The following is a 25740-nucleotide window of genomic DNA, read 5'->3' as shown; positions in this document are numbered from 1 at the left end:
TTAAGCAAGACTGGTGTAATCCGGTCAGAAAAGTGGATGCCAGAGATTATTCTAGCCACAGCATTTTGAACCAGCTCTAGCTCCTGTCACATTTTTCAAGGGAAACCCTATGTAGAGTACGTTACAGTAATCTAACATGGATGTGACTAAGGCATGTATAGCTATGGTTAGATCTCCTATCTATGGTTAAATAGATTGCTTCACCCCTCCCTGCTAGAAAGAACACGCACCTCCAGCTGATAGTTCCTTGGGACTGCAGACTCTGGCCTCATCCATAGGCTAGAGAACCAAGGGCCACTGGTGGGCTGCACCTCCTGCCTCCCAGGATGAACATCATCACAGGGGGGAGACCAACCTGGTCCTATACATCGGTCATTGGTGTATTTGCTTTCCTTCCCCTCCTTCCTCCCTATCCCTTTTCCTTTTGTGTCGTGTCTTTTAGATTGTAAGCCCGAGGGCAGGGGCTGTCTTAATATTCATCTTTGTTAGCCACTTACAAAGCGTTTTTCAGCTGAAGAGTGGGGTAAAAACACCCTAAATAAATAAATAAATAAATAAATAAATAAAATTAGTCCAGCTGCTCCCCTTCCTGGAGCTACTTAAGACCTGTGTGCCATGAGGGAAAGCAGAAGAGAGAGCTTGTGCCATCAGTTCCTGAAAGGGCCATCAACTGCCTGAGAAGAAGACTATATTCTGATGTGTGTGGTTTTGCTAACATTTCTTTGTTTCGGTATTTACAAATGGTAAAATGCCTTGGTTGCCTTGGCAGAAAGGCAGTATAGAAATGTAATAAATAAGTAAATAAACAAACAAATTAAAATAAAATAAACTGGGCAACAGCACTCCAAGCCACAACACTGGAGAGCCAGTGTGGTTCAGTGGCTGGAGTGTTGGACTGGGAGTCTGGAGATCTGGGTTCTAGTCCCCAGTCAGCCATGGAAGCTCATTGGGTGACTTTGGGCCAGTCACAGACTCTCAGCCCAACCTATCTCACAGGTTCGTTGTTGTGAGGCTAAAATGTAGAGGAGGAGGATTATGTATAACGCCTTGGGTTCCTTAAGGAGGAAAAAAGGCAGGATATAAATGTGATAAATAAATAAACAGCCACCCAAGCATCCAGGGACAATGCTGGATCCAGGAGTACCTCCAAAATATGAACCTGGTCCTTCAGAGAGACTGTAACCTTGTCGAGAACAGGTTGTATGTCCAATCCTGTGTCAGTGTTTCAACTGACCAGTAGTGTCTGGATCTGATTTCTCTGGATTAAACTTCAGCTAGTTAGCCCACATCCAATCCAGCACTGAATCATTAGTTCAGGATCTCCACAGCCTCCTTGGCACCAGCTGTGAAGAAGAGACAGCATTGGGTGTCATCATCAAATTGATTCTGGCAGCCCTTCAAACAGAGGATTGTCCTCTGTAAGAATAGAACAGATGGCCACCCTATTATTAATAATAATATTAATAATAAAATTTCTATAACATCCAATAGCAGAAGCTCTCTGGGCAGTTTACAAAGATTAAAAACTTCAAAAATACAAAATACAGAGATTAAAAAGCATTTACATAAAAAACACATGAACAGACAATATACACAAAAGAGACATATATCTAAAACAACTTCAACAAACAATCTCAAAAGCAAACAACCATAACCATAAGACATTCCAGGATCAATTAAAACTTATCATATGCTGCCGAATGCCTCGGAGAAGAGAAAGGTCTTACCCTGGTGCCGAAAAGATAACAATGTCAGCACCAGGCAGGCTTTGTCAGGGAGACCACCATTCCATAATTTGGGGGTCACCACCAAAAAGGCCCTCTACCTTGCCACCATCTTCCGAGTTTCCCTCAGTCTAGACAGCCAGAGGAGGGTCTTAGATGTTGAGTGCAGTATATGAGTAGGTTCGCGTCGGGAAAGGCCTAGTGACCAAGGTCATTTCAGTCCCCAAACGTGGCCTCATCAGTCTCATCTAAGTAAGCCTAGCATTGAATTACCTCCACTACTATTTGCCTACTGCTCCTGTTGTGTGTATTGTATCTCAATGAACTGTTTAATTAGTTTCAGTTACAATTTTGAATATGTCATCCTTTTTACTGGCTCAGCTTAACCCACCAGGGTATAATTCTGAACCCAGATTTACAGATGGGGTGCAATATTCTACGCTTTCCATCATAACTTATTAAAAAGCCTTCAGGTCACTGTGAACTCAAAAAAATTGAACCATAAATAAACCAAAGGTAAAATTTTCATATTTTTTTAAATTTGAAAACACTTTTTAAAAAAGCTACTAAGAGCTAGATAATCAACATAATCAACTATAGTCACTGTAGATAATTAAGAAATTTCAAGAAATGACTTGATTAAATAAACTTGCATGAAGGCCCTAAAGAACAGCCAAGCAAACTTCACAAGCTAGATAGAACATAAACAGCAGAGCGGGGGGGGGGGGGGGATGGGCGACGAAGGCATGTAATTTACTTGGATTTGCATAATGCTACCGAGGAGGTCACACACAGGGGAGTGTTAATGAAAACAAGTAATTTTACACTGAAATGGAGAAACCTCTGGTGGATTAAAAACTGAGAAAAGAAACACAAGGGGGGATTAAGTGGTCTGTTGCCATGATGAAAAGATGTGAATATCTGGGTGCTCTGAATATTAGTGTTAGCCAATGAATTCAGTAATAATCTCAAGTATAAAATAGGAAAGAATGGGCTAAAATATGCTGATGACACAAAAATAATTTAGGTCAGGGAACGCTTTTGAGGGCTGAGGAATTCCAGAAGGATCTAATCAAACAAGGTGGTTGTGCAGTAGGATGGCAGAGATAAATTTTAATGAAGGTAAGACACAAGGCAAATGCTTATTAGGAGAAATCACTTCATTTTCAGCTGTTCAAAGAGACTGATTAGCCAGCATATCATAAAATAGTAGGATTGGAAGGGGCCTATAAGATCGTCGAGTCTAACCCCCTGCTCAGTGCAGGAATCTAATTATATCTCAGCATAACAGCTCATGTCTCTTGCTTCACAAACTTTACCAAAGAAAGAACTGACGAGGTTTTTTTTTAAAAAAATTGTAAGATGTATTTATCTCACACAAAGTGTAATGATGCCCACCTACAGCTGTACACAAATAGCCTCTCAAGATTCTCCACCCTATTTGTGGGCAGAGAAATTGGGGGACAATTTCACTGAATTTCTCCAAGGAGAGGAAAACTTTTCCAATAGTTTCTCACAGGTAGGGCTCACCACTGGCAGGGGTTTGTAGCACAGCTTCTTTCGTTTTTTTTCTAGGGATGGCGGAGAATTCCACCATGGATCTCAGTGAGGCTGAATGCCACTGCATTCGGCCCCCCAAAATCCATGGCAGAACGAAGCCCCCCTGCCCCACCACCCCGTGAAAGGCACGCGAAACGGAGCACCTACCTGGTGCTGTTCGCGCTGCTTTGCGAATGGCGGCCACGTCTGTGGCCGCAAACACTAATGCAGGGATGCCATTTGCATCCCTGCAGAGGCCGTGATAGGCTACAGAAGTATTTACATAGCCTATAATGGCAAAAAAAAAAAAAAAAATGGAACGCAAATGGCGGCCGCCGTAGCCGCCGCCATCATTTGCGTTCCCCCCTCTTTTTTTTTTTGCCATGATAGGCTACTTAAATATTTACGTAGCCTATCACGGTGAAAAAAAGGGATGCAAATGGCAGCGGCTACGGCGGCCGCCATTTGCGTCCCTGCACAGCCCAGCAGTGGCTGGATGTCACTGCGGGCGGCCCTGGCTGGCGGCTCCATGGAGTTGCCAAGGAGTGGAGCCAGCCGGCGAGGATTTCAGGGGGAGGGACAGAGCGCCTCCCCCCCACCGTGGATGTCACGAAATGAAACAGGTAAGTCGTTTCGTACATCCCTATTTTTTTCCTAAGGGTTTTTGGGGTTGCGCTGCCAATGCAAGCGGCAAAAACAGTAGTAGGGACTATTGGAATTTTGTTTTGGCTCGCAAAACATGCGAGCATGTCCCGTTCAAAGCTCTGAACATGACCATGTGCGTGACCATGTGTCCGCCCAAAATATTTGCAAATTGCATTTGTCTCGTTCCCAATTCCCAGTTCGATTTGCACAAATTGCCAGTTTGCCCATCCCTAAGCAGCAACTATGCTGGCGCTAAGCCCCTATTTTGTATCCTCCACAGTGCCCCATAGCTAGCATTTTCTTTCTCTGGGGGGAGTTGTGGGGAGGGGGAAAGGAAAGTCAAGCACCATTAAAAAAAATGGTGGAGAAAATTTGGAGAAGATTCCTCTAACTGGCATTTTATTTCTGGAGGGTGGGAGTAAGAAAAGAAAAATCACAGAGCTTTGCTGAGGAAAAATGTTCTCTGAGAGGGCATTTTATAGTTTATTTTGAATTACTTTTGGTGGTGTTTTTGAGCTTACCAAATCACAGCAAGATGGCCAAGGGTGCTACATGTGCTTACTGATCTGAAAAAGCCCTATGCGAGGAATTACCTCATGATGCCTTCCCCTGTGCATAATTGACATGTGGGAACCTAAGGAGGCTACAGGCTGCCAGAGAAATGATTGTACAATGAAAGAGAGGACAATCGCGTACACTCCTCAGCCACCTCATAAGTAAGGTAAGCACAATAACCCTGAACCCATCCCAAGAGGATTTCTCTAAAATTTTCTTCTCCTTTGAATTTGTTTTCTAAAGCAATTTCTTTTCGATGAAATTGAATGAGAACTGTTGAAAAAAATGCGGGAGAAATTTTAAGCACAGCACAAGTTTGTTCACATGGCAACTTTACTGGGCCTTGCAGGGACCTCTACCTTCTTGGAACAGCCCATGTGTCCCTAACCTAGTGGTTTTCCAACTTTATTCAAGGAATCCCTCCATTTTCTTGGAAGCTGGTTATTAGGGGTTCCTCGGTGAGAAGATTTGCAATGGTGGGACAGCTTCCCCAAAAGACAGCTTGCCCACACTCTCAATCTTCCTCTGCCATGTGCAGCCACAGGTTTGTTCTAAGATGGCTTCTCATTTCACACTGGGCAGTGACAGGGCCCAATCAGCCTGGCCAGTGCCCTGTGTATGCCTGTGAAGAGGCCCCAGAATCCTCAAGAACGCAAAGGGATTACATGGCAGATATGCAATGGTTCTGGAGCAGATAAATTCATGTGGAAACGGGTCCCTGCAGACAGGAAGTTTGAAAATAACTGTTCTAAATATATGAAGCCACCCCTATAACCATTCCATCTAGTTTTGTACTACAGCATTCCCAGCATTCATGACAATTGGTCATGCTGGCTGGGGCTGATGGGAACTGAAGTTCAAAACAACTGGAGGGCACAAGATTGGGAAGGCTCCTGTACTATGTACCACTGGGGGCTGGAAGCTCCGATGTCAGTGGGGCGGTGAATCTACTCCAGGTTTCAGTCAGCACCTCCAAGGTGCTATCCCAGAGCAGATTCACCACCCCACTGACATCGGAGCCACCAGCCTCCACTGCTATGTATTAAATTAGCATTTGCTCTCCAACGTCTCAGGCAGGGCTGGCCCTATCATTAGGTAGAGTGAGGCAACTGCCTCAGGTGGCAGATACTGGGGGAGGGGCAGCAATGGCAGTCCCCCAGCTATTCTACTCTCTTGGAGGACAAAGCTGTGTGTGCCTGACAGCCTGTCCTGCAACCCCTAAACTAACCTGCTTCCCTCAGGTGTGATGTAGGATCATATCCTGTTGTCAGTGTTGCAGTAAGGTTCAAGTGCCAGTCCAGTTGGTTTCTGTACCAGGAATGGAAGGGGGCACCATCTTGCCTTTGTCTCTCAGGCAGCAAAATAACTTGGGCTGGCCCTGGTCTCAGGCAGAGGTTTTTCTAGCCCTGCAACCTGAGCTCATTTTAAATGGAGATGCCAGCAATCAAACTCTGCTTCCTCTTCTCTTGCACAGTCCCTGACCCTTACTGCCTGTACCATGAGTAATTCCTATTCCCAACTTGTCTATTTCCCTGCTTCTCCACATTGCTGTTTCTGGATTTGATCCTGTCATGCCTCTACCCAAGATTTCATCTTGCTTTGCCTCTTGATCCTACCAAATTGACTTCCTGGGCCATTTCTGGAACCAGGACCTGTAGATCTGCTGGCTTTTCCTCATGCAGTGCAATCCTATATGTGTCTACTCAGAAGTAAGCCTCACTGAGTTCAACGGGACTTACTCCCCAGTAAATGTGTATAGGATTGCCCTACTAGCAACTTGGAAGTTTAGCCAAATCCAGATACATTCATGATACTTAAAGCTTATTTTTCTAAGCAAGGATTAAAATATTTATCTACACAATTTATACCCCACACCTTCACAATAAATATACATTCACAGGACAGCTAACAAAGGAGTAAAAACCAAAACTACTACTACGAATCTATTGTTATTATCATCAAACTAAAATAGCAACACTGTATTCAAATAGACAGTAAAACCCTAGAATCATAGAGTTGGAAGTGGCCATGTAGGCCATTGAGTCCAATCCCCTTCTCAGTGCAGGAGTCCAGTTTATTAAAGTCTCCCTGACAGACGGCTGTCCAGTCTCTGCTTGAATAGCTCCAGTGATGGGGAGCCCATCACCTCCCTAGGCAGATGGTTCCATTGTCTGACCGCTCTGACCATTAGGAGGTTTTTCCTGATGTTCAACCAAAATCTTCCTTTCTGTAACTGAAGCCCATTATTTCATGTACTTGAAAAGTGCCACCATGTCCCCCCTCAGTCTTCTCAAAGCTAAACATACCCAGTTCCTTCAATCTTTCCTCCTAAGACTTAGTTTCTAGTTCCCTGATCATCTTTGTTGCCCTTCTCTGAACTCATTCCAATTCTTCTGAATCCACCTTACGGCGTGGTGTCCAGAACTGAACATAGTATTCAAAATGAGGTCCGAGCAGCACAGAGTAGAATGGAATGACTACTTCCCATGATTTTGAAACTATACTTCTATTGATGCAACCTAAAACCGTGTTTGCCTTTTTTGCAGCCACGTCCCACTACTGACTCAAATTCAGTTTGCGATAGACTACAAGTCTAAGATCCCTTTCACACATTCTATTGCCAAGCTAAGCATCTTATACTTGCGCATGTTATTCTTTTTTCCTAAATGAAGAGCTTTGCACTTGACTCTGTTGAATTTCATTCTGTTATTTCCTGCCCAGTTTTCTGACCTATCGAAATAATTTTGTTTCTGTCTTCTAAGGTCTTAGCTAGCCCATCCAATTTTGTGTCATCTGTAAATTTGGTAAGCATTCCCCACCTCTTACGCCACGTCATTCATAAAAATGTTGAAGAGCGCAGGGCCCAGGATCAGACTCCATGACACCCCGCTCGATGCCTCCTCCAGTCTGATGAGCAACGATTGTTGGGCACTCTTGGAGTATGGCTCTCCAGCCAGCTGTGGATCCACCAAGTAGTCGTGCCATCCAGCCCAAACTTAACTAGCTTGCTAATCAGGGTGTCATGAGGCATGTTGTCACATGCCTTGCGGAAATCAAGATAAATTATGTCCACAGCATTTCTACCATCTATTAAGGAAGTTACCCAGTCAAAAAATGAAATAAGATTAGTCTGGTAGGATTTGTTCTTGACAAATCCATGCTGGCTTCCAGTGATCACTGCATTAGTGTCAAGGTGCCTATGATGGAGCGTTTTATAATCTGCTCTAAAGTCTTCCCAGGTATTGATGTCAGACTGACTGGTCTATAATTCCCTGGATCTACCTCCCCCTCCCCCCCCCACACACACCCTTTTTGAAGGCAGGGACAATATTTGCCCTCCTCCAGTTCTCCAGTACTTCACCCATTCTCCAGGATTTCTCAAAGATATTAGACAGAGGTTCTGAGAGTCCATCCTCTAGCTCCTTCAACTCTTCAGGATGCGATTCATCTGGACCTAGGGACTTGAATTCATTTAAGGTGCTTAGATATTCCCTGACCATTTCTCTGTCAACCTCAAGCTGCACTCTTACCCCTTCAGCCTGTTTGTCACATTTGCCAGATGGGACACAGATCCTCTTTTGGGAGAAGACTATGTTAAAATAGGAGTTTGGAAGTTCTGTCTTTTCTTTGCTTTAAGTTAAAAATGCTAACATTAGCAGTTCTTAAAAGCAAAAATGTTTTTGCTTGGGAAACAGAAATGCTTTTGCCTGGCACCTAAATTATATATAGTGGGCAGGGCCAAAGTGTGATTTTTACAGAATGAACAAAAAATAAAAGTTGCCACTCAGAAAAGCACAACACAATCCTTTGCATGTTGTTCAAAAGTAAGCCTGAAGCCAAAAATAAAAGCATTCCAAAAAGCCAAGCCAAAAATAAAAGTTGGCACTATGAAAAGCACAGCACAATCTTTAGCATGTCTACTCAGAAGTAAACCCCAAGCCAAACAGGAAAGCATTCCAAAAAGCCAAGCACAGCACAATCCTGTGCCCCTGCCTAAGCCCCCACTCCATTCATACACACACACACACACATCCATACCAGCTCTCCCCCCCCCCCCGCTCAGCTGATCTATACCTATCAGCTAAAGGGGGTATTTCTCAGCCCCCACGCCCTCAACTAACCTATGCAGATTAGCCGAAGGGTGGGGTTTGCACAGGGTGGGGAGGTTTAAATCCATCCAACCAGTGTGCCATAAAAAAACGGACCCCTTCCCCTCCTCAGCTGTTCAGTGCCAATCAGCTGAGGAGTGGAGAAGGCCTGATTTACATCCTCATCCTGGTGCACTGTAGGGAGAGGTTTAAGCCTCCCTGCCCAGTGTACCACAATGCGGTTGAAAATGTCTGACTGAGCTGCAGCCTTGGGAAGCACTCCTAACGGCTATGGCTCTTTTTGGAACTGGCTATGCTCCACTCTTGCCTGTCTTGACTGGGGAAGTGGGGGGCAGTTGAGGTAAGCAGGGCCTCGCCCTTGAAGAGGGCTGCTTGAGGCTGTGGCTCAGTTGGGAGTCACTCGCTTGCCCCCTCTCTCTTCTTTGAGGTAGTGGGTCTTTGGTAACAGGCTTCACATCAGGCCTTTATGGGGGAAGGCATGGCAGGACAAATTTTGCCTGTGGGCGGAAGGTTCCCCATGCATGTTCTACCCCAAATACCCCAATTCCCTTTCCATATTGTTGGAAACTGCTATTTTATTTCTGTATCCAGCTGTTATGGGGAGAAAATTGTTTCAATCCCTGATGATAGGGGCTAGCCTTTGTGGGTCTATAATTTGGGTCACTGGCTCCAGAGGCCTCATCCTTCCAAAACTAAATGTGTAGGCTTCCGCTGAGATGACAACCTCATTGCTAAGTTTCCCACTATGTCTTCCAGGTAGGGATGTATGGATTGTGCAAAATCCATTCCGTCTGTGTTCCGTGGATTGTCAGGCACCTTTTGTTATATCGTCTGCCCATGATGGAATCAGACTTTTTTGTTTCCAAATTTGCACAAATGTGCATTTGAGCAAATTTGCACATGCAAAAATGTGCAAATTCCCCCCAAAAGCACATTTTCATGCTTTAGCCTGGGGGGGAATGCGCATATTTGGCCAGGGTTTTTTAGTTTGCATATTTTTCAATGACATAATTTGCGCAAAATTCAGGAGAGTTAGAAAACCAGTCCTCAAGTCCATGGAAGCCGCATGACAGGGGAGAAGCTGGTCTGCTGCAGAATCCATGAGTTGGATTCATGAAAATCCAAAACCATTTGGTTCTGTTGCGGATTTCTCCAACATCCCTACTTGCAGGGAAGGCATACTGGAAAATCTTAGCAATAAGATAATGCTCTCTGATTCCATATTGCTGTTCCATCCATAATCTTGAAAAGTCCAAATCTGAATCTATCCATAGCAGTTCGCATACCATTCTCATACTGTTATCATAACCACTGGTACACATGACACCAATGAGCACTAATAGTTATGATAACGGTAGAACTGCTATGTGTAGATTCAGCCCAAGGAAAGGTTGGACAAAACATTAGTGGTTTGGGAAGAGGAATTTCAGTTACCTAATCTTCCCCTCTTGGTGGCCTAAAAACTTACATACAGTGGCCATGTGTCCTCCTTTACAGAAGGCCGTCCTTTGTTGAAAGGGCTGCCAGAGAACTATCCTTTATTTTGAAGGCATCCTCCATTTGAAGGGCTGTCCAGTCCATTATAAAGATAAAGAAACATCAGAATGAAGAGCTGAGTCTTCAAGATCACAGCAGACTGAGCAAAGCACACAGGCCCCCTGGTCACAGTGTTCCATGAGCAATGTATTTTTATGTAAAGTATAATAATTATTTCTAAATTTACATCTATACATATAAATTAGCATATGGACATGTTATGCAAATCAGCATCTTCTTTTGCCCTTTTTTTCGGTGATGTGTGTCTTCAGTTGTGGTGATTCATAAATGGCCACCCTAGGTGTAACTTACTTTTGAGTAAAGATGGATAGCATTGGGCTGTTAATCAAGATTTTTGCCATTTTAAACTGAATGCAATTTGGCATTCACTAAACCTCATCGGTTTACTCAGCTCTTTGCCATATAGCCATCAGCTAAGGTAATACTTCAGATCTATTTACCATATATTTTTAAAGTTTTTAAGAACACAAGGCTGAAGTAAAATTGGATTATGTTTGCATAACTGTAGGCAGAATTTTAACTGGAACAGATTGGGGAAGAAAGATGAAAGCTTTCTGAAACATCTACTTCATAATGAATATATACATGCCACTTGCATTTCTTCAGCTGATTTTTGTTCTTGCTGTCTGCAGAAGCATTTTCAACCTTTAATTAAAATAAAGGCACAACTTAAAACAGAGTGTATATTAGAATTCCAAGGATTTCATACATAAAAATTGCATGACAGCTGTAGTCACTGTCATTATTTTAGTCTCTTATTCTTAGCTCAGAAGCATCATGCTGCTAGGTGGCAACTCTTAGTGCTTCATAAGCATTTTCTTTCTAGTTAAGCATGTAACTAGGAAGTAATCTTCCTAGTAGTCTGTATATAAACATACTGCAGAAGAAGAATAAAAAATTATTACCAGGCGAGCGAACTTGGTTACAGGCCAGGAAGAAACCTACGAACGAATGTGTAGGTAAGAAACAGAATGAATAAGACCAATCAACAGATTTCTTTTCTAAAATAGGCTTTATTTGGCAGACTCACAGAATCAGGAGGGAGAAAATCTGATTTAATCTGTACTTTGGCACCATCTCTATATGTATTTCAGTGCATGTACAGCGAGGGGGTCGCACTGCCCCTGAAGAATGAAAGGCACAGTTTGGAGGTGCTCCACCTGGATCCATCATTGTCCCTTGAGGCACAGGTGCCTAGGAGCACCTTTGATCAGTTTTGGCTGATATAACAGCTACAACCCCACCTGAACAGAGGCAGCCTGGCAGGGCCAGCCCTAGGATAAATAGCACCCTGGGCGAGGAGTGCGTTTGGTACCACCCGCCTCCTGGTCAGCTTTGCAGGGCCACTGAGAGGGTTTGTGAGGCCTGGTGCAGGTGTGATGTTGGGGGCCCTGGTGCTGCCCCCAACAAGGACACATCTGTTACAAAACTGGGGGCCACCCGCAAGAATTCTTGCATGCATGGACTACATCTGAGAATTCTTGCCTACAGCTCCTCCTTGCCTGCTTGAAAAAACACATTCTGAGCCATGACAGTGCATTATGCAACACAGCAGAACTATCACAGGTTTTACTTTTAATATTTTCTGTTTTATAGCAGTTCCTGTCCTTTGGTAAGCATTCTTTATTTTAAAATGTCCATTATTTTTATCTTTAAAAATAATAAAGAAAAGTTATAAATAAAAAATGTATCCAGCTGACCTCTTACGGCTTATGGCTTTATTTTATTACCATTACTACTACTACTACTACTACTACTACTACTATTACTATATTACTGTATTACTAAATAGAGAGCCAGCGTGGTGTAGTGGCTAGAGTTTTGCACTGGGAGTCAAGAGATCCAGGTTCTAATCCTCACTCAGCCATGGAAGCTCACTAGGTGACTTTGGGCCAGTCACAGACTCTCAGCCCAACCCACCTCACAGGGTTGTTGTTATGAGGCAAAAATGGAGAGGAGGAGGACTATGTATGCCACCTTGGGTTCCTTAAGGAGGAAAAAAGGTGGGATATAAATGTAATCAATCAATCAATCAATCAATATACAGTGCTTATAGTGTTTACAGTATTTGAAGTGCTAAGTGCTCGGGAAGTTGCCTCAAAGAAAAGCCGCGTTCCACTGATCTTTACCTAGCACAAATGACATCAAAATGGAAACTGAAAAAGAAACATACTTTAAATCTAACTGAAGGAAGATCGTTTTTGTAGTTAGTACCCAAACAACCTGTAGAACCTTGAAAGAAAGGTTACAGGCCTTTGCTTTTTGCCACCCTAACTCACTGCAGACAGTACACTGAAAGAAACACAGCTAGTAAGCTCAGCTTGGTGCCCCCTCTGCTCAGCTCAGCCGCCCTCTCAGCTCAGCACCATGGATACCGCCCAGCTCTACCACCCCTAAGGCCAGACTTGCAGCCTAACAACACTTATCTATGCTCTGGTAATCTCCCAGTTCATTTACGACAATGTGTTGTACGTGGGTCTGCCTTTGGAAATGGATTAGAAACTTCAGTTTCAGTTTCAAAACAGAGTTGCTATGTTACAAAGCCCTAAACAGCTTGGGGCCAGAGACTTTAAAGCAGGGGTACAGAACCCCAGGGCCAGGGCCAAATTTGGCCCAATCCACCCCCGCCCCCAGGTTCCCCAGAAAGCCATGTCCCCTGCCCCCTTGTCCCCCAACTACCAATTGCTGGGTGGTTTCCCAGCTTCTTTTGCATTTCCCCCCCATTCTAAAAGGTTGAAATGCCTCTCCTAAGGCTTAGTTACTGACAGTAAGAGCTGTAAGCTACAATACGCTGGCCCTTTCCCTTCTGCTGTGCCCACCACTGGAATGCAGCCTGCAAGAGCTTCTCCAAAATGGAATTTGGCGCTCAGGCTGAAAGAGGTTCAACACCCCTGATCTAACGTGGCGGTGGGGAAACTGCAGCCTTTGCCAGCTGCCAGTGCAATGTGCTGTGGGTGCCCTGCTCTCTCCCAATTCTCTGCCCCAGGAGGTGGCTGCCACCACCAGCTCATTCTGCAGGAAAACAGGTAGTGCAGGGACGTTTTGCACTGCTGCTCATTTATAGTGCAATCCTATTTGTGTGTGGTTGGAAGTAAGCAACGCTGAGTTCAATGGGGCTTACTCCTGGGTATGTGTGCACAGGGTTGCAGCCTCAGTCTCTAAGAATGTGAATCCATTGGTGGGAACAAATTAATAAATGCAGTTTTTTCCCCAAAGAGAAGATTGCAATTCCGGGAATGCAGCATAATCCAAGCAAAAGAAGGTGTTTAGTGAATAATGAACTAGCTTGTCCTATGTTATTATTATTAGTGCTAAGCTGCCATCAGCCAGTACAACTGTGCCCCATAGCAACATCCTGTCATCAGACCTTCAAATGAAATTATACAAGTAAAAAGGATTAGGTCTCTTGCAATATTAACATCTTTCACAGGCATTTACTTGATTACAATCAGTGCTACCTGATTACAGAAATGGTGCTGGAAAACAGGCATCAGTAAAAGAAAAAGGTCTTTGCAAGCTATCCAATTAGTCCCTCTAATAGTGAACTCAAGTGGTAGACATGATAGAGGTGTACAAAATTATGTACAGTGTGGAGAATATGGATAGGGAGACATTTTTCTCCCTCTCTCATAATACTAGAACATGGGGTCATCCCATGAAGCTGATTGGTGGGAGATTCAGGACAGATAAAAGGAAGAACTTCTTTATACAGTGCAAGAGCTTTATACAGTAGCGATGCCCACCCATTTGGATTACTTTAAAAGGGGGTTAGACAAATTCAAGGAGGGGAAGGCTATCAATGGCTACTAGTCCTAATGGCTCTATGCTACCTCCAGTATCAGAAGCAATATGCCTATGTACACCAGTTGTTGGGGAACATGGGCAGGAGAGTGCTGTTGCACTCATGTCCTGCTATCAGCTGGTTGGCCACTGTGCCAACAGAATGCTGGACTAGAAGAACCCTTGGTGTGATCCAGCATGGCTCTTATCTTCTTATGTTCTTATGGTTAGTGCCAACAGGATTAGAGCTAAAACAGGGCCATTGAGAAATACGAAGGAAGAACAGCATGCTTGGAGGAACCCTGAGGCTTGCACAAGCATATAAAAATTATTTGAAGCCCCAAGGGGGCAGACCCCCCCCCAAAAAAACCCTGCTCAGTGAGGACTGAGCACGCTTAGTAGCCACAGAAAGAAAGAAGTAGATCATAAAAACACGAACCTACATTTTGTAGGTTCCTACATCAGTTAGGGAAATGGATACAGGGAGGATACTTATTGATGGGAATCCCTACTCTCTTGGATAGTGTAGGGTTTGAACCTCTTGTACCCAGAAGTTGTTTCTCTTCCTCTTTGATAACTTGTGGGAAGGCCACGCAAAATGCTTTCAAGAGCCCCTGGACTAGCAGGAGTTGACCTCCTCTGCTCGTGAAGGGCATCCCGGCATTTCACTGTCCTTTGTTTCTAATGGGGGTTCAGCATTTTTATACTGGCGTACCTTATAGGCATGTTAACTTATCCACCTGATTAAGCCATCTCCAATGACTTCATCAGGCCATATTGCAAGAGAGGCCAGCATTTTGCTTTACCTCCTGATTTCCTGTGCCAGTCTCTTGACATAAGCACCATATCAGATTTCAAGGAGGGGAGGATATTCTGTGGATGGGAATGGGGGGCAAATTTCACAATGTTTCAGGACCTGCTCTTGGGACATATAATCAATATTAAAATTGCCCCCCCCCCGCAATATATTTCAAGGACATTTGTGTTGTTAGATGCATATAACTTTGCTATCATTATTCTGGAGCATCACAAATAGTTATAGCAAAATTATCAACACATATCAAACACTTAGTACCCACCCCCCTTTTTCTTAAATCCAATCTGTGTCTTTGATATGCATACCTAGCACACAGGCATGTTTAATTATTAATAACAATCATGTCTTTGTGTAGAGAAAGAGTGAGCTGGTCATAGATGGAATACTTGAAAATGTTTATTAGTTATGATTAAAGGCGCAATCCTATGCAAGTTTAGACAGAAAATTGCCCTACAACTCCCAGCATGCCCCAGCCAGCCATGCTGGCTGGGGCATGCTGGGAGTTGTAGGACTTTTTCCTGTTTAAACTTTAAAAGCTGTATAACCTGCCTTTCCCCAAAACAGGCTACCACGGTGGGATTAACTCAGTTAAATAGACCATAGGCTATTGGACCTATTGGGTAGCATCCCCTCCTCTCTGTTGGATACTGCCTGATGTCTCCTCCTCCATGCCCCCCCCCCGTCCAAACTCTGTCCCTGAAGTACCTACTTAGGGTTGCTGACCATTATCCATGATGTTAGTCCTTGAGGTATGACTTGTACATTAGTCTGGCAGCAACCCAAGTCATGTCAGTGCTAATATCTACCTCCTATCTCAAACATTGCAGTAGCTGAGTAATCTCGGTTAGTTCAGCCATGATCTATCAGTGATTTTTCATTCGCATAGTAACCTGGAACCAAACTGGCTCTAGTTCTTTGACCTGTATGCTACCGTTTCATCGTCTTACATATTTTAGGATGCAATCCTAACAAGTCTTTTTCTGTCTAAACATACATAGAATTGCTCCCTAGAGGACTATTTAGGAATAAGCATCTAAGAGCACATTCCTATACCCTTAAGCTCTACTGACTTCAATAGGGCTTACTTCCAGGTAAGTGTCTATAGGATTGCAGCTTAATTGCACTATTTATGAACTGAAGATGTCTATCACCAGAGAGCTGTAAAAACAAAGAAAAACTAGCAGTTACCTGTAAAAAGTAAGACCGTCTAGTTTCTTTGCTAAATTGCTGTGAAGAGCAACAAAGTACGTAGCAAAATAACCCAAGCCAGTAAATGTTACATTTCTGCTTAATATAGTCATTGTAATGCATTTAAGAATGACTTTTATCTTTAAAAAAAAAAAAAAAACATTGAGAGGCTGCTTTCTTGCACTTGTTTCTATTGCCACAAATACTTACAAGACATGCCAATGAAAACCTTCACATTTCAAGCAAAATCCACATCTGAACAAGACATTTTGCCTCAACATTAGAGAATTTATTATCAGCTTAATTCTGTGAGCATTAAAAAGAGAAAATAGAGAGTGCTCATATCAAAGGCAAACTCAGAGAGTGCAAGCCTTTTCAAAGCAATAAGCTTTTCTTAACCTCCGCTTCTCCTGTTGTGGGAACTGCCAGTAACTCAATAATAAGAATATAACTGGGTCAATAAAATGGGGTCATCCTTCACTAGTAAGCCTCACAAAATAAATTGTAAAGCGATTACTGCTACTTTGGGATGGGATTCAATTTAGTTTAAGATTATGATCATAATTCAAGAGTGTTTTCTTTGTTTTCTTTTGTGCTATGTGAAAAACTTGTGGTTTGAAAAATATGTCTCCTGGAATTCAGATCATGAGATACTATCATTCTTCTCTACCATGATACTTTAATAATATCTCTGCAACCTCCAGCACAAAAGTCACTAAGGCCCCTTATACACAACAAATTATATCAATGTAGTTACTTGAACACCTCCGGAGTTATATGACTGTAGGTCACACACTGACTGTAGTTAGTATATCAACATTAATAGCTACTATCAGGCAAAACGAAGTTAACAAGAGCTGTGACTGACATCGTTTCAGTAAAGAACCTTTTGGACTGTGCCTACAGACTCCCTTCATTAAGCTGAACACTAACCAAACAGTTACAGATACTCATTTTACATTCTGAACCAGATAAGAACTTATTTTAGGGAACTGATGGTTAACTTATAAGCATCACAAGCTGAACAAATTCATATCCCAAATAAGGGAATTACAAACTGACAGGTGTATTTAGTTCTAGCAGTTGAATCTGACTGCACAGGTCTGTAAATGGCACCCAACTAGGGGCAGAAAATGGAAGAATGTAATATTCTCTCTGCTGCACAGTAATTAAGGAAAACTGTTTTTTGCAGATCATGCAGTTCATGCTGGGAAGCTTCTCCTTTAACCTTCTATCTTTTGAATATTTTAAATTGCATTTTATATGATTAAACAGTACAGACTTTCTGTAGAATTCAACTGTAATCTGACAAACAGGCTATATGCCTTATTAATACAGATTAACTCTGCCCATACATCCCGAATTAGGACCAGTAAATTGATGTTCACTGTAGTTTAAAGAAAATGTAGATCAAAGACAGTCACATGTAAAATGAATATTTCAAAACCTTGCATCCACCAACCAAAGGTCTGGGAGGTCAAGTGTCAAAACTCTTACAAATGTACTTCGAGGTAAAAGTTCAAACCATCAATGTAAGTAGGCATCTGTTGTGTCAAATGAAAAGAAGAAACAAAGCCACAAGGCATGGAAGACACACTGCGGATAAATGGCAAAGCCATCTGTCATATAAGGTGCACTGTGAGAGTAAGTGTTGAAGAAACAACAAACCAGAGCAACTTGCAGAGTGTGGATAGCTGCCCAGGGAGACTAAATAAATTGATGGATGTACCAATAGGGTGACCATTTATGAATAACCACACAAAAAAAGGGTAAAAGGAGGACAAGAATTTGCATAAACTGTGCATATTTTATGCATCTATATATGTATGTATAGATGCAAATTTAGAAATAATTATTATTATAATTTAAATAGAAATACAGTACACCTCACCATAGTGTGGAAGACTGTGACCAAGTGACAGCCAATTTTGGCCGTCTAGCCACGGGAAGGTGGAGCAGGGGAGGAGGCTGCTGGATGGCACGTAGGATGTGTCATATCAGCATTTCTGCCTTCCCTGACCTGGAACGCCCCCCGGTACGCCCTGTTTTGGCCACTCCATGCTCCTCTTCCAAGCGCAGAGCATGGGCCGTGCTCTGCGAGGCAGCATGGGGGGGGGAGGTCGGTTCTCTGGGAACCGACTTTGGAGCACGGGCTCTGAGGTCAGTTCCCAGAAACCCACATATCCTATGGCCGTCTAGCCACTGACTAGCAGCCATAGGATTGCTCCCTAAAATGCTTTACTTTTAATATACTCCCTCTTTCTCTGTATACAAGGCCAATGAAATACCTTTGACAAATTGCTAACAGTGCAATCTGATACATGTTGACTCAGAAGTGAGACCCACTGAGTTCAATGGACTTACTCCCAAGTAAGAGTCTTATTTTTTTCCTGTTTTTTAAAATATACACACATAGATTTGTATATATCCAGAGCACTACATACATGTGAAAATGCAACTTTCTAGCAATTATACATAAAATCTTCAACAAAAGCGGACCAGATATCCAAATAAGTATCCATTTGACAGTCTCCACCTGTTCAAATCCCCTTCATGGATCACTGCCTTGTTGTGGCGAAGAGGCTTGCGTAACTCAGTGAAGCCATAAGCTATGCCGTGCAGGGCCACCCAAGACGGACAGGTCATGGCAGAGAGTTCTGACAAAATGTGGTCCACTGGAGAAGGAAATGGCAACCCACTCCAGTGTTCTTGCCAAGAAAACCCCATGGAACGTATCACAAGGCTAAAAGAGATGACGCCGGAAGATGAGCCCCTCAGGTCGGAAGGTGTCCAATATGCTACTGGGGAAGAGCAGAGGGTATTTCCAAGTAGCGCCAGAAAGAGTGAAGCGGCTGGGCCAAACCCGAAAGGACACTCAGCTGTGGATGTGTCTGGTGGTGAAAAGAAAATCCGATGCTGTAAAGAACAATATTGTTTAGGAACCTGGAATGTCAGATCAATGAATCAAGGTAAGCTGGAGGTGGTCAAACATGAGATGGCAAGACTGAACATCGACATCTTGGGAAGCAGCGAACTAAAATGGACAGGCATGGGCGAATTTAATTCAGGTGACCATCATATCTACTATTGTGGGCAAGAATCCCTTAGAAGAAATGGAGTAGCACTCATAGTCAACAAAAGGGTGGGAAAAGCAGTACTGGGGTACAATCTTAAAAATGATAGAATGATCTCAGTACGAATCCAAGGCAAACCATTCAACATCACAGTAATTCAAGTCTATGCCCCAACCACTGAGGCCGAAGAAGCTGAGGTTGATCGGTTCTATGAAGACCTACAACACCTTCTAGAACTAACACCAAAAAAAGATGTCCTCTTCATCATAGGGGATTGGAATGCTAAAGTAGGAAGTCAAGAAATCACCGGGATAACAGGCAGGCATGGCCTTGGTGTACAAAATGAAGCAGGACAAAAGCTAATAGAGTTTTGCCAAGAGAACATGCTGATCATAGCAAACACTCTTTTCCAATAGCACAAGAGGCGACTCTACACATGGACATCACCAGATGGTCAATATCGAAATCAGATTGATTATGTCCTTTGCAGCCAAAGATGGAGAAGCTCCATACGGTCAGTAAAAACAAGACCTGGAGCTGACTGTGGCTCAGATCATGAGCTGCTTCTTGCAAAATTTCGGCTTAAATTGAAGAACATCGGGAAAACCACTAAACCGTTCAGGTATGACCTAAATCATATCCCTGATGAATATACAGTGGAGGTGAGGAATAGATTTCAGGGATTAGACCTGATAGACAGAGTGCCTGAGGAACTATGGACGGAGGTCCGTAACATTGTTCAGGAGGCAGCAACGAAATCCATCCCAAAGAAAAAGAAATGCAAGAAAGCAAAGTGGCTGTCTGATGAGGCTTTACAAGTAGCTCATGAAAGAAGGGAAGCGAAAAGCAAGGGAGAAAGGGGAAGATATACCCAACTGAATGCAGAGTTCCAGAGAATAGCAAGGAGAGACAAGAAGGCCTTCTTAAATGAACAATGCAAAGAAATCGAGGAAAACAACAGAATGGGAAAGACTAGAGATCTCTTCAAGAAAATTGGAGATCTCAAGGGTAAGTTTTGTGCAAAGACGGGCATGATAAAGGACAAAGAAGGCAGGGACCTAACAGAAGCAGATGAGATTAAGAAGAGGTGGCAAGAATACACAGAAGAACTATACAGGAAAGATCTGAATGTCCCTGATAGCCATGATAGTGCGGTCACTGAACTTGAGCCGGACATCCTAGAGAGTGAAGTCAAGTGGGCCTTAGGAAGCATTAGTAACAACAAAGCTAGCGGAGATGACAGTATTCCAGCCGAGCTATTTAAAATCCTAAAAGATGATGCTGTTAAAGTGCTGCATTCAATATGTCAACAAATCTGGAACACTCAACAGAGGCCACAAGACTGGAAAAGGTCAGTTTACATTCCAATTCCAAAGAAGGGCAACGCCAAAGAGTGTTCAAACTACCGCACAATTGCGCTCATTTCACATGCCAGCAAGGTGATGCTCAAAATCCTACAAGCTAGGCTTCAGCAGTATGCGAACCAAGAACTACCGGAAGTACAAGCTGGGTTTCGAAGAGGCAGAGGAACTAGAGATCAAATCGCCAACATTCGCTGCATCATGGAGAAAGCAAGAGAATTCCAGAAAAGCATCTATTTCTGCTTCATTGACTACGCTAAAGCCTTTGATTGTGTGGATCACAACAAACTGGCAAATTCTTAAAGTGATGGGAGTACCAGACCACCTTACCTGTCTCCTGAGAAACCTGTACGAGGGTCAAGAAGCAGACATGGAACAACCGATTGGTTCAAAATTGGGAAAGGAGTACGACAAGGCTGCATATTGTCACCCTGCTTATTTAACTTATATGCAGAGTACATCATGAGAAATGCCGGGTTGGATGAATCAGAGGTCAGAATTAAGATTGCTGGGAGAATTATCAACAACCTCCGATATGCAGACGATACCACCCTAATGGCAGAAAGCGAAGAGGATCTCAAGAGCCTCTTGTTGAGGGTGAAAGAGGAGAGTGCAAAAGCTGGTTTGAAACTCAACATTAAAAAAACTAAGATAATGGCATCTGGCCCCATCACTTCCTGGCATATAGAAGGGGAAGAAATGGAAGCAGTGACAGATTTTACTTTCTTGGGCTCCAAGATCACCGCAGACGGTGACTGTAGCCATGAAATTAAAAGACGCTTGCTCCTTGGGAGGAAAGCTATGGCCAACCTAGACAGCATAGTAAGAAGCAGAAACATCACCTTGCCGACAAAGGTCCGTCTAATCAAAGCTATGGTTTTCCCAGTAGTAATGTATGGCTGTGAGAGCTGGACTATAAGGAAGGCTGAGCGCCGAAGAATTGATGCCTTCGAACTGTGGTGCTGGAGAAGACTCTTACGAGTCCCCTGGACTGCAAGGAGGTCAAATCAGTCCATCCTCAAGGAAATCAACCCTGAGTGCTCATTGGAAGGACAGATAATGAAGCTGAAGCTCCAATATTTTGGCCACCTAATGCGAAGAGAAAACTCCCTGGAAAAGACCCTGATGCTGGGAAAGACTGAAGGCAAAAGGAGAAGGGGACAGCAGAGGATGAGATGGCTAGATAGCATCACGGATGCAATGAATATGAACTTGAGCACGCTCCGGGAGAGAGCGCAGGACAGGAAGGCCTGGCGTGCTATGGTCCATGGGGTCACGAAGAGTCGGACACGACTGAACGACTGAACAACAACAACAACAACAACAACCTGTTCAAATATTGAAAGTGATGTAAGGTCCTCAATCCATTGCATTACAGGAAGTGAGCATTTATCCTTCCAGTGTTGCAGTCTTTTGGCTATCAATAGTAAAAGAAGATTGCAGTCTGATTGTTCAAAGCCATTGACAGCATTAAGAGAAATGCATTCAGGTTTGAAACTGTTGAATGAGATCATATTTGCAGCACAAATGGGGAGCTGCAATTCCCATCATCCCTTGCTATTGGCTATGCTATCTAGGGCTGATAGGAGTTGCAATCCAGCAGCATCTGGAGGGCTACATGTTCCCCAGCTCTGATTTACAGCATCATCATGCTCATAGCATTTCACAGAGTTTGAAAAAGGGAAAAGACCGGTCCCTGCCCTCAAAAAGATTACAGTCTGGAGGTTGACAGTGGGGATGAGAGACGAAGAAGACAAAGGGAGGGGAGGGGAGAGAGAGACAAAGGGAGCAAGGGAGCCTCCCATACAACAGTGTATTCAGAGCAGTCTTGAATTATAGCAAGGACCTGTGCACAAAACCATCTTTCTTAATAAAACATGGTGGCTGGCAGTGGATTTTCTTTAACAGCTAAAGAGTGACTGAAGCAACAAGCAGCTGTGACACATGTACTGAATCCCAAAGGCACTCCGGGCTTCGCAGAAAGGAATGGATATTTTTTTTAGCAGGAGTTTGAAGCTGCCATAGATCTAGGTCTGTGGCTGTAAGGGAAGAAAAATGTGTTGGTCCACAAAGCACACGCCAATCAGAATGGCTATGCTCAGTACAATGAAGCTGATGAATGGCCACCCTAGAGAGGTCTAATCAATGTGGCAGAGCTTAAGAATCAACTTGGTGGCTAGGTGCTGCTGTAGAAGCTGTATTACATACACAACTGCAGAAGGCAGCTGCCCAGATATTGGCGCCCAAGTTACTTGAAGGACTGCCTTCTCCTGTACCAGCTTGCCCATACTCTGAGGCCATAGAGACCCTTTGCACTTGCCCACTGCCAAGGGCAATTAGGCTGGTGAGTACTAGTGAGGGGGTCTTTTCAGTGGTGGCCCCACACTTTTGGAATTGGCTTCCATCAGGGATTCATCAGGTGCCTTCCTTGCAGGTCTTCAGGAAGGCTCTGAAGACCCACTTGTTTTCACTGGCCTTTGTATAATCTGTCGGCTGCAGGTTTTATTGGTGTTATCGGCTTTTATAGTCTTTTATTATACATTTATTTATTGCCTATTTGTATTTGCATACTTTTGTGCTTTTTTAAAAATCCTGTACACCACCTTGAGAGGGCTCTACCCTTAAGGGAAGTTTAAAATCATTTAAAATAAATAAGCAAAATAAAGCGACCAGGGGCTAAAGAACTTGGCCCTATGGAGTAGAGCATGGGAAGATATACTATTTATTATTGGGGAGCTTTATCGCACTTGAAAGTGATGTTGCCTTATTTCTGGTGGGACCGGGAGCTGAGAATTTAAAGCACTGAGTGAAGTACCTTGGGAGGGAACTTTTTAAAGAGGATGAAGAGTGTATGGGATAGCACAGCCTTCCCCAAACTGGTACCCTCCAGATGGTTTAGACTACAACTCCCAGGATTCCTGACCATTGGCCATGATAGCTGGGGCAGATGGAAGTTGAAGTCCAAAACATCTGAAGGGCACAAGGTTAGAGAAGGCTGGTATAATGTGTAACTTATGAGCAAGAGAGAGGAGGGGGTTGTTTCTTGGTGAAAGGGGGAAGCTTCTGGTTGAAGTTACCCCCGTGAGAGAAGAGAGGCTCTTCAAATGCTCAGTGTCTGATAGTTGCCATGGTGAGTGAGGAAGAGGAGTGTAATGCTTATGGAGAGATGTGTATGTAAATGTCACCTAAGAATGTGCAAGTTGACCCAGACCAGCGCTGGACTACTCGTCTTTGCACAAGTCTCTGCATGAGAGACCTGAATGAGAGCTATTCAGAATCTTGGGAACTGTCCTGTGAGATCCACTCTTGTCACCTATCCTGTTCAATATTTAAAAGAAGTGGGAAAGAGGTACCATCAGATAGCAATGACCCTCAACTCTACATTTTGTTATGAAGTGAAGTTCAAAACCTTTTCTTCATTCTCTTATCGCATTCACTCTTTATCTCAAAACACCCTTTCTGAGTTAGGTCATCAGTAATCCAATTTCAAGCTTTAAGGTATATTAACTTGAGGACAAACTGCACATTATACTGGCGGATCCATTATTGATCTCTCAATTATTAAAAAAACCCTAAATATAGCTGAAGGATTGTTAATTCGATTGAAGAAATATGTGTGTGGTAGTGTTTAACCCTTCCCACAGCATATAGGTCAGGGGTAGGTAAGCTGTGGGCACATTCTGTGGGAGATTTGAGAAACTGTCCCAGGCACAACTATAAAACGGCTGCCATGGGTGGGCATGGCTTGTCACAAAGGACAAATAACCCACCCAAAGGCATTCATGGGGAATTAAAATGGGAGCAGCTAGAGGCTCCCATTCTTTGCTTTCAATAAGAAAATATAAAAATATTTTCAATAAAAACTGGGGAGAGTAGGGTTTCACAGTAGGCACCAAGGATGGTGTCCTGGGTTACATATGTGCCTGCAGTCTCCATTTCATTTTCAGTTCATTTATTATATTTCTATACCACCGCATATCCATTAAAAATACATTATAGCCAAATTTGCGCAAATTACAGACAAATTTGTGCAACTTACATTAATGAACCATCAGATAAAGAACCACCAGAAGGAAGACCTGGATCTTGAAGTTGCCCATCAACGGCAACTGGACAGCAGACTGAACAAGGCACACAGGTCACCTGGTCATAGTCTTCCACAATATGGTAGGATATACTGTATTTGTATGTACGTTATAATAATTACTTCTAAATTTGAAACCACAGTTGAGATAATGCCAAAGAGAGAGGAGGTCCTGGGAGGTCACACGTTAGAAGGCCCCCTGTTCTCTATCTCCATGAAGGGTCTGCAGTGAGAAGAGAAAGTGTGTACTGAGAGACCTAGTTGGGGTAAAGGCAAGGAAACTGCTGAAGGAGAACATGACAGGAGGCCTGCTTTAGGGATGGTGTGGGTGCCCAATTCCCTCCAGGAATCTGTCGGAAACCACCCCCACCCACACCCCCAAGCTATGCTCACCAATCCCTTGCTCACCCCCTGCCTCTGCTTGCCAAGGTGCCCGCGTTCACCCAGGCGGCCTTGTTGAGCTCTGCAATTGCTATGGGGGGGGGGGAATGGCAATTGTGAAAATGCACATATTTCCATATATGCAAATGTGCGCATTTTTGCACATATACAAAATGGGGCTGTGAATGGCCCATATAAGCAAGATTACAGGCAAGCATGCACCTGTAATCTTGCCTGTGTGGCTGATTCACACCCCCATTTTGTGTATAAGCAAATATGTGCATTTTCGCAATTGCCTTTTTTTTATGGCTATTGCGGAGCTTGGCAAGGCTGCCTGGGTGAATGCAGGTGGCTTGGAGAATGGCAGGGAGCTCGAGCTTGGGTCCAGGTGCACGCAAGCAAGCGAGGGCAGGGGCTAGGCGGGAGCCCAGGGAACCCAGCTGGCGAGCACCTACCGATCCCTAGCCTGGTTAAATTTAATTAGTATGGACATTGATAATGGCTTAATGCTTTGGATTTTGTTTTGGAGGGTGAAAGCACTTGCAACTTATTTGGAGATTTTAAAATGAATTGTTGTTTTTCATTTGTTTTTAATTCTAAATCAAATTAAATGTATTAATCTAGTAACTCTGAACTTAATTCTATATAAGTGATAGATATTTATGGATAATAATAGTTAATTCCTGGTTGTCAGTTGTTAATGGGATAGATTGGATTATAAGTGAAGAAATGGTTTTTACAAGGCAAGGTTATAAACATCTGGAGCTTCCAGTCAAAGTTTTATCTGAGAGATGGAAACAGAAACAAAAACTGAAATCTCAGTCATTAATTCCAGTTTTTGGGCCGATCTACATTGCACCTGCCATCACAATGAATTCAGTGTCCCGTCGGGTTAAACGCTCTCGTGTTAAAACGTGGTTATTCAC

The 25740-nt window shown here is 43.4% G+C and overlaps 1 protein-coding gene across 3 annotated transcripts in view; it reads right to left on the bottom strand.

Moving 5' to 3' along the window:
• MTUS2 (microtubule associated scaffold protein 2) overlaps nucleotides 1-25740 on the bottom strand; it is a 355312-nt gene that overhangs the window by 245777 nt on the left and 83795 nt on the right. The window contains exon 4 of one of the 3 annotated variants that reach the window (XM_084841649.1): nucleotides 10726-10755. The exons of the other annotated variants lie outside the window; for them this stretch is intronic. Coding sequence (XP_084697775.1) covers nucleotides 10726-10755 — 30 coding nt within the window. The remainder of the gene's footprint in view (nucleotides 1-10725; nucleotides 10756-25740) is intronic. 3 annotated transcript variants of the gene reach the window in all.

The sequence above is a fragment of the Heloderma suspectum genome, chromosome 3 (genome assembly GCF_057233095.1).
Source record: "Heloderma suspectum isolate Gila_16-S chromosome 3, 16-S_ref, whole genome shotgun sequence".
NCBI lineage: Eukaryota > Metazoa > Chordata > Lepidosauria > Squamata > Helodermatidae > Heloderma > Heloderma suspectum.
The sequence above is the reverse complement of the archived record's forward strand: the minus strand, read 5'-3'. Positions and strand labels throughout refer to the sequence as shown.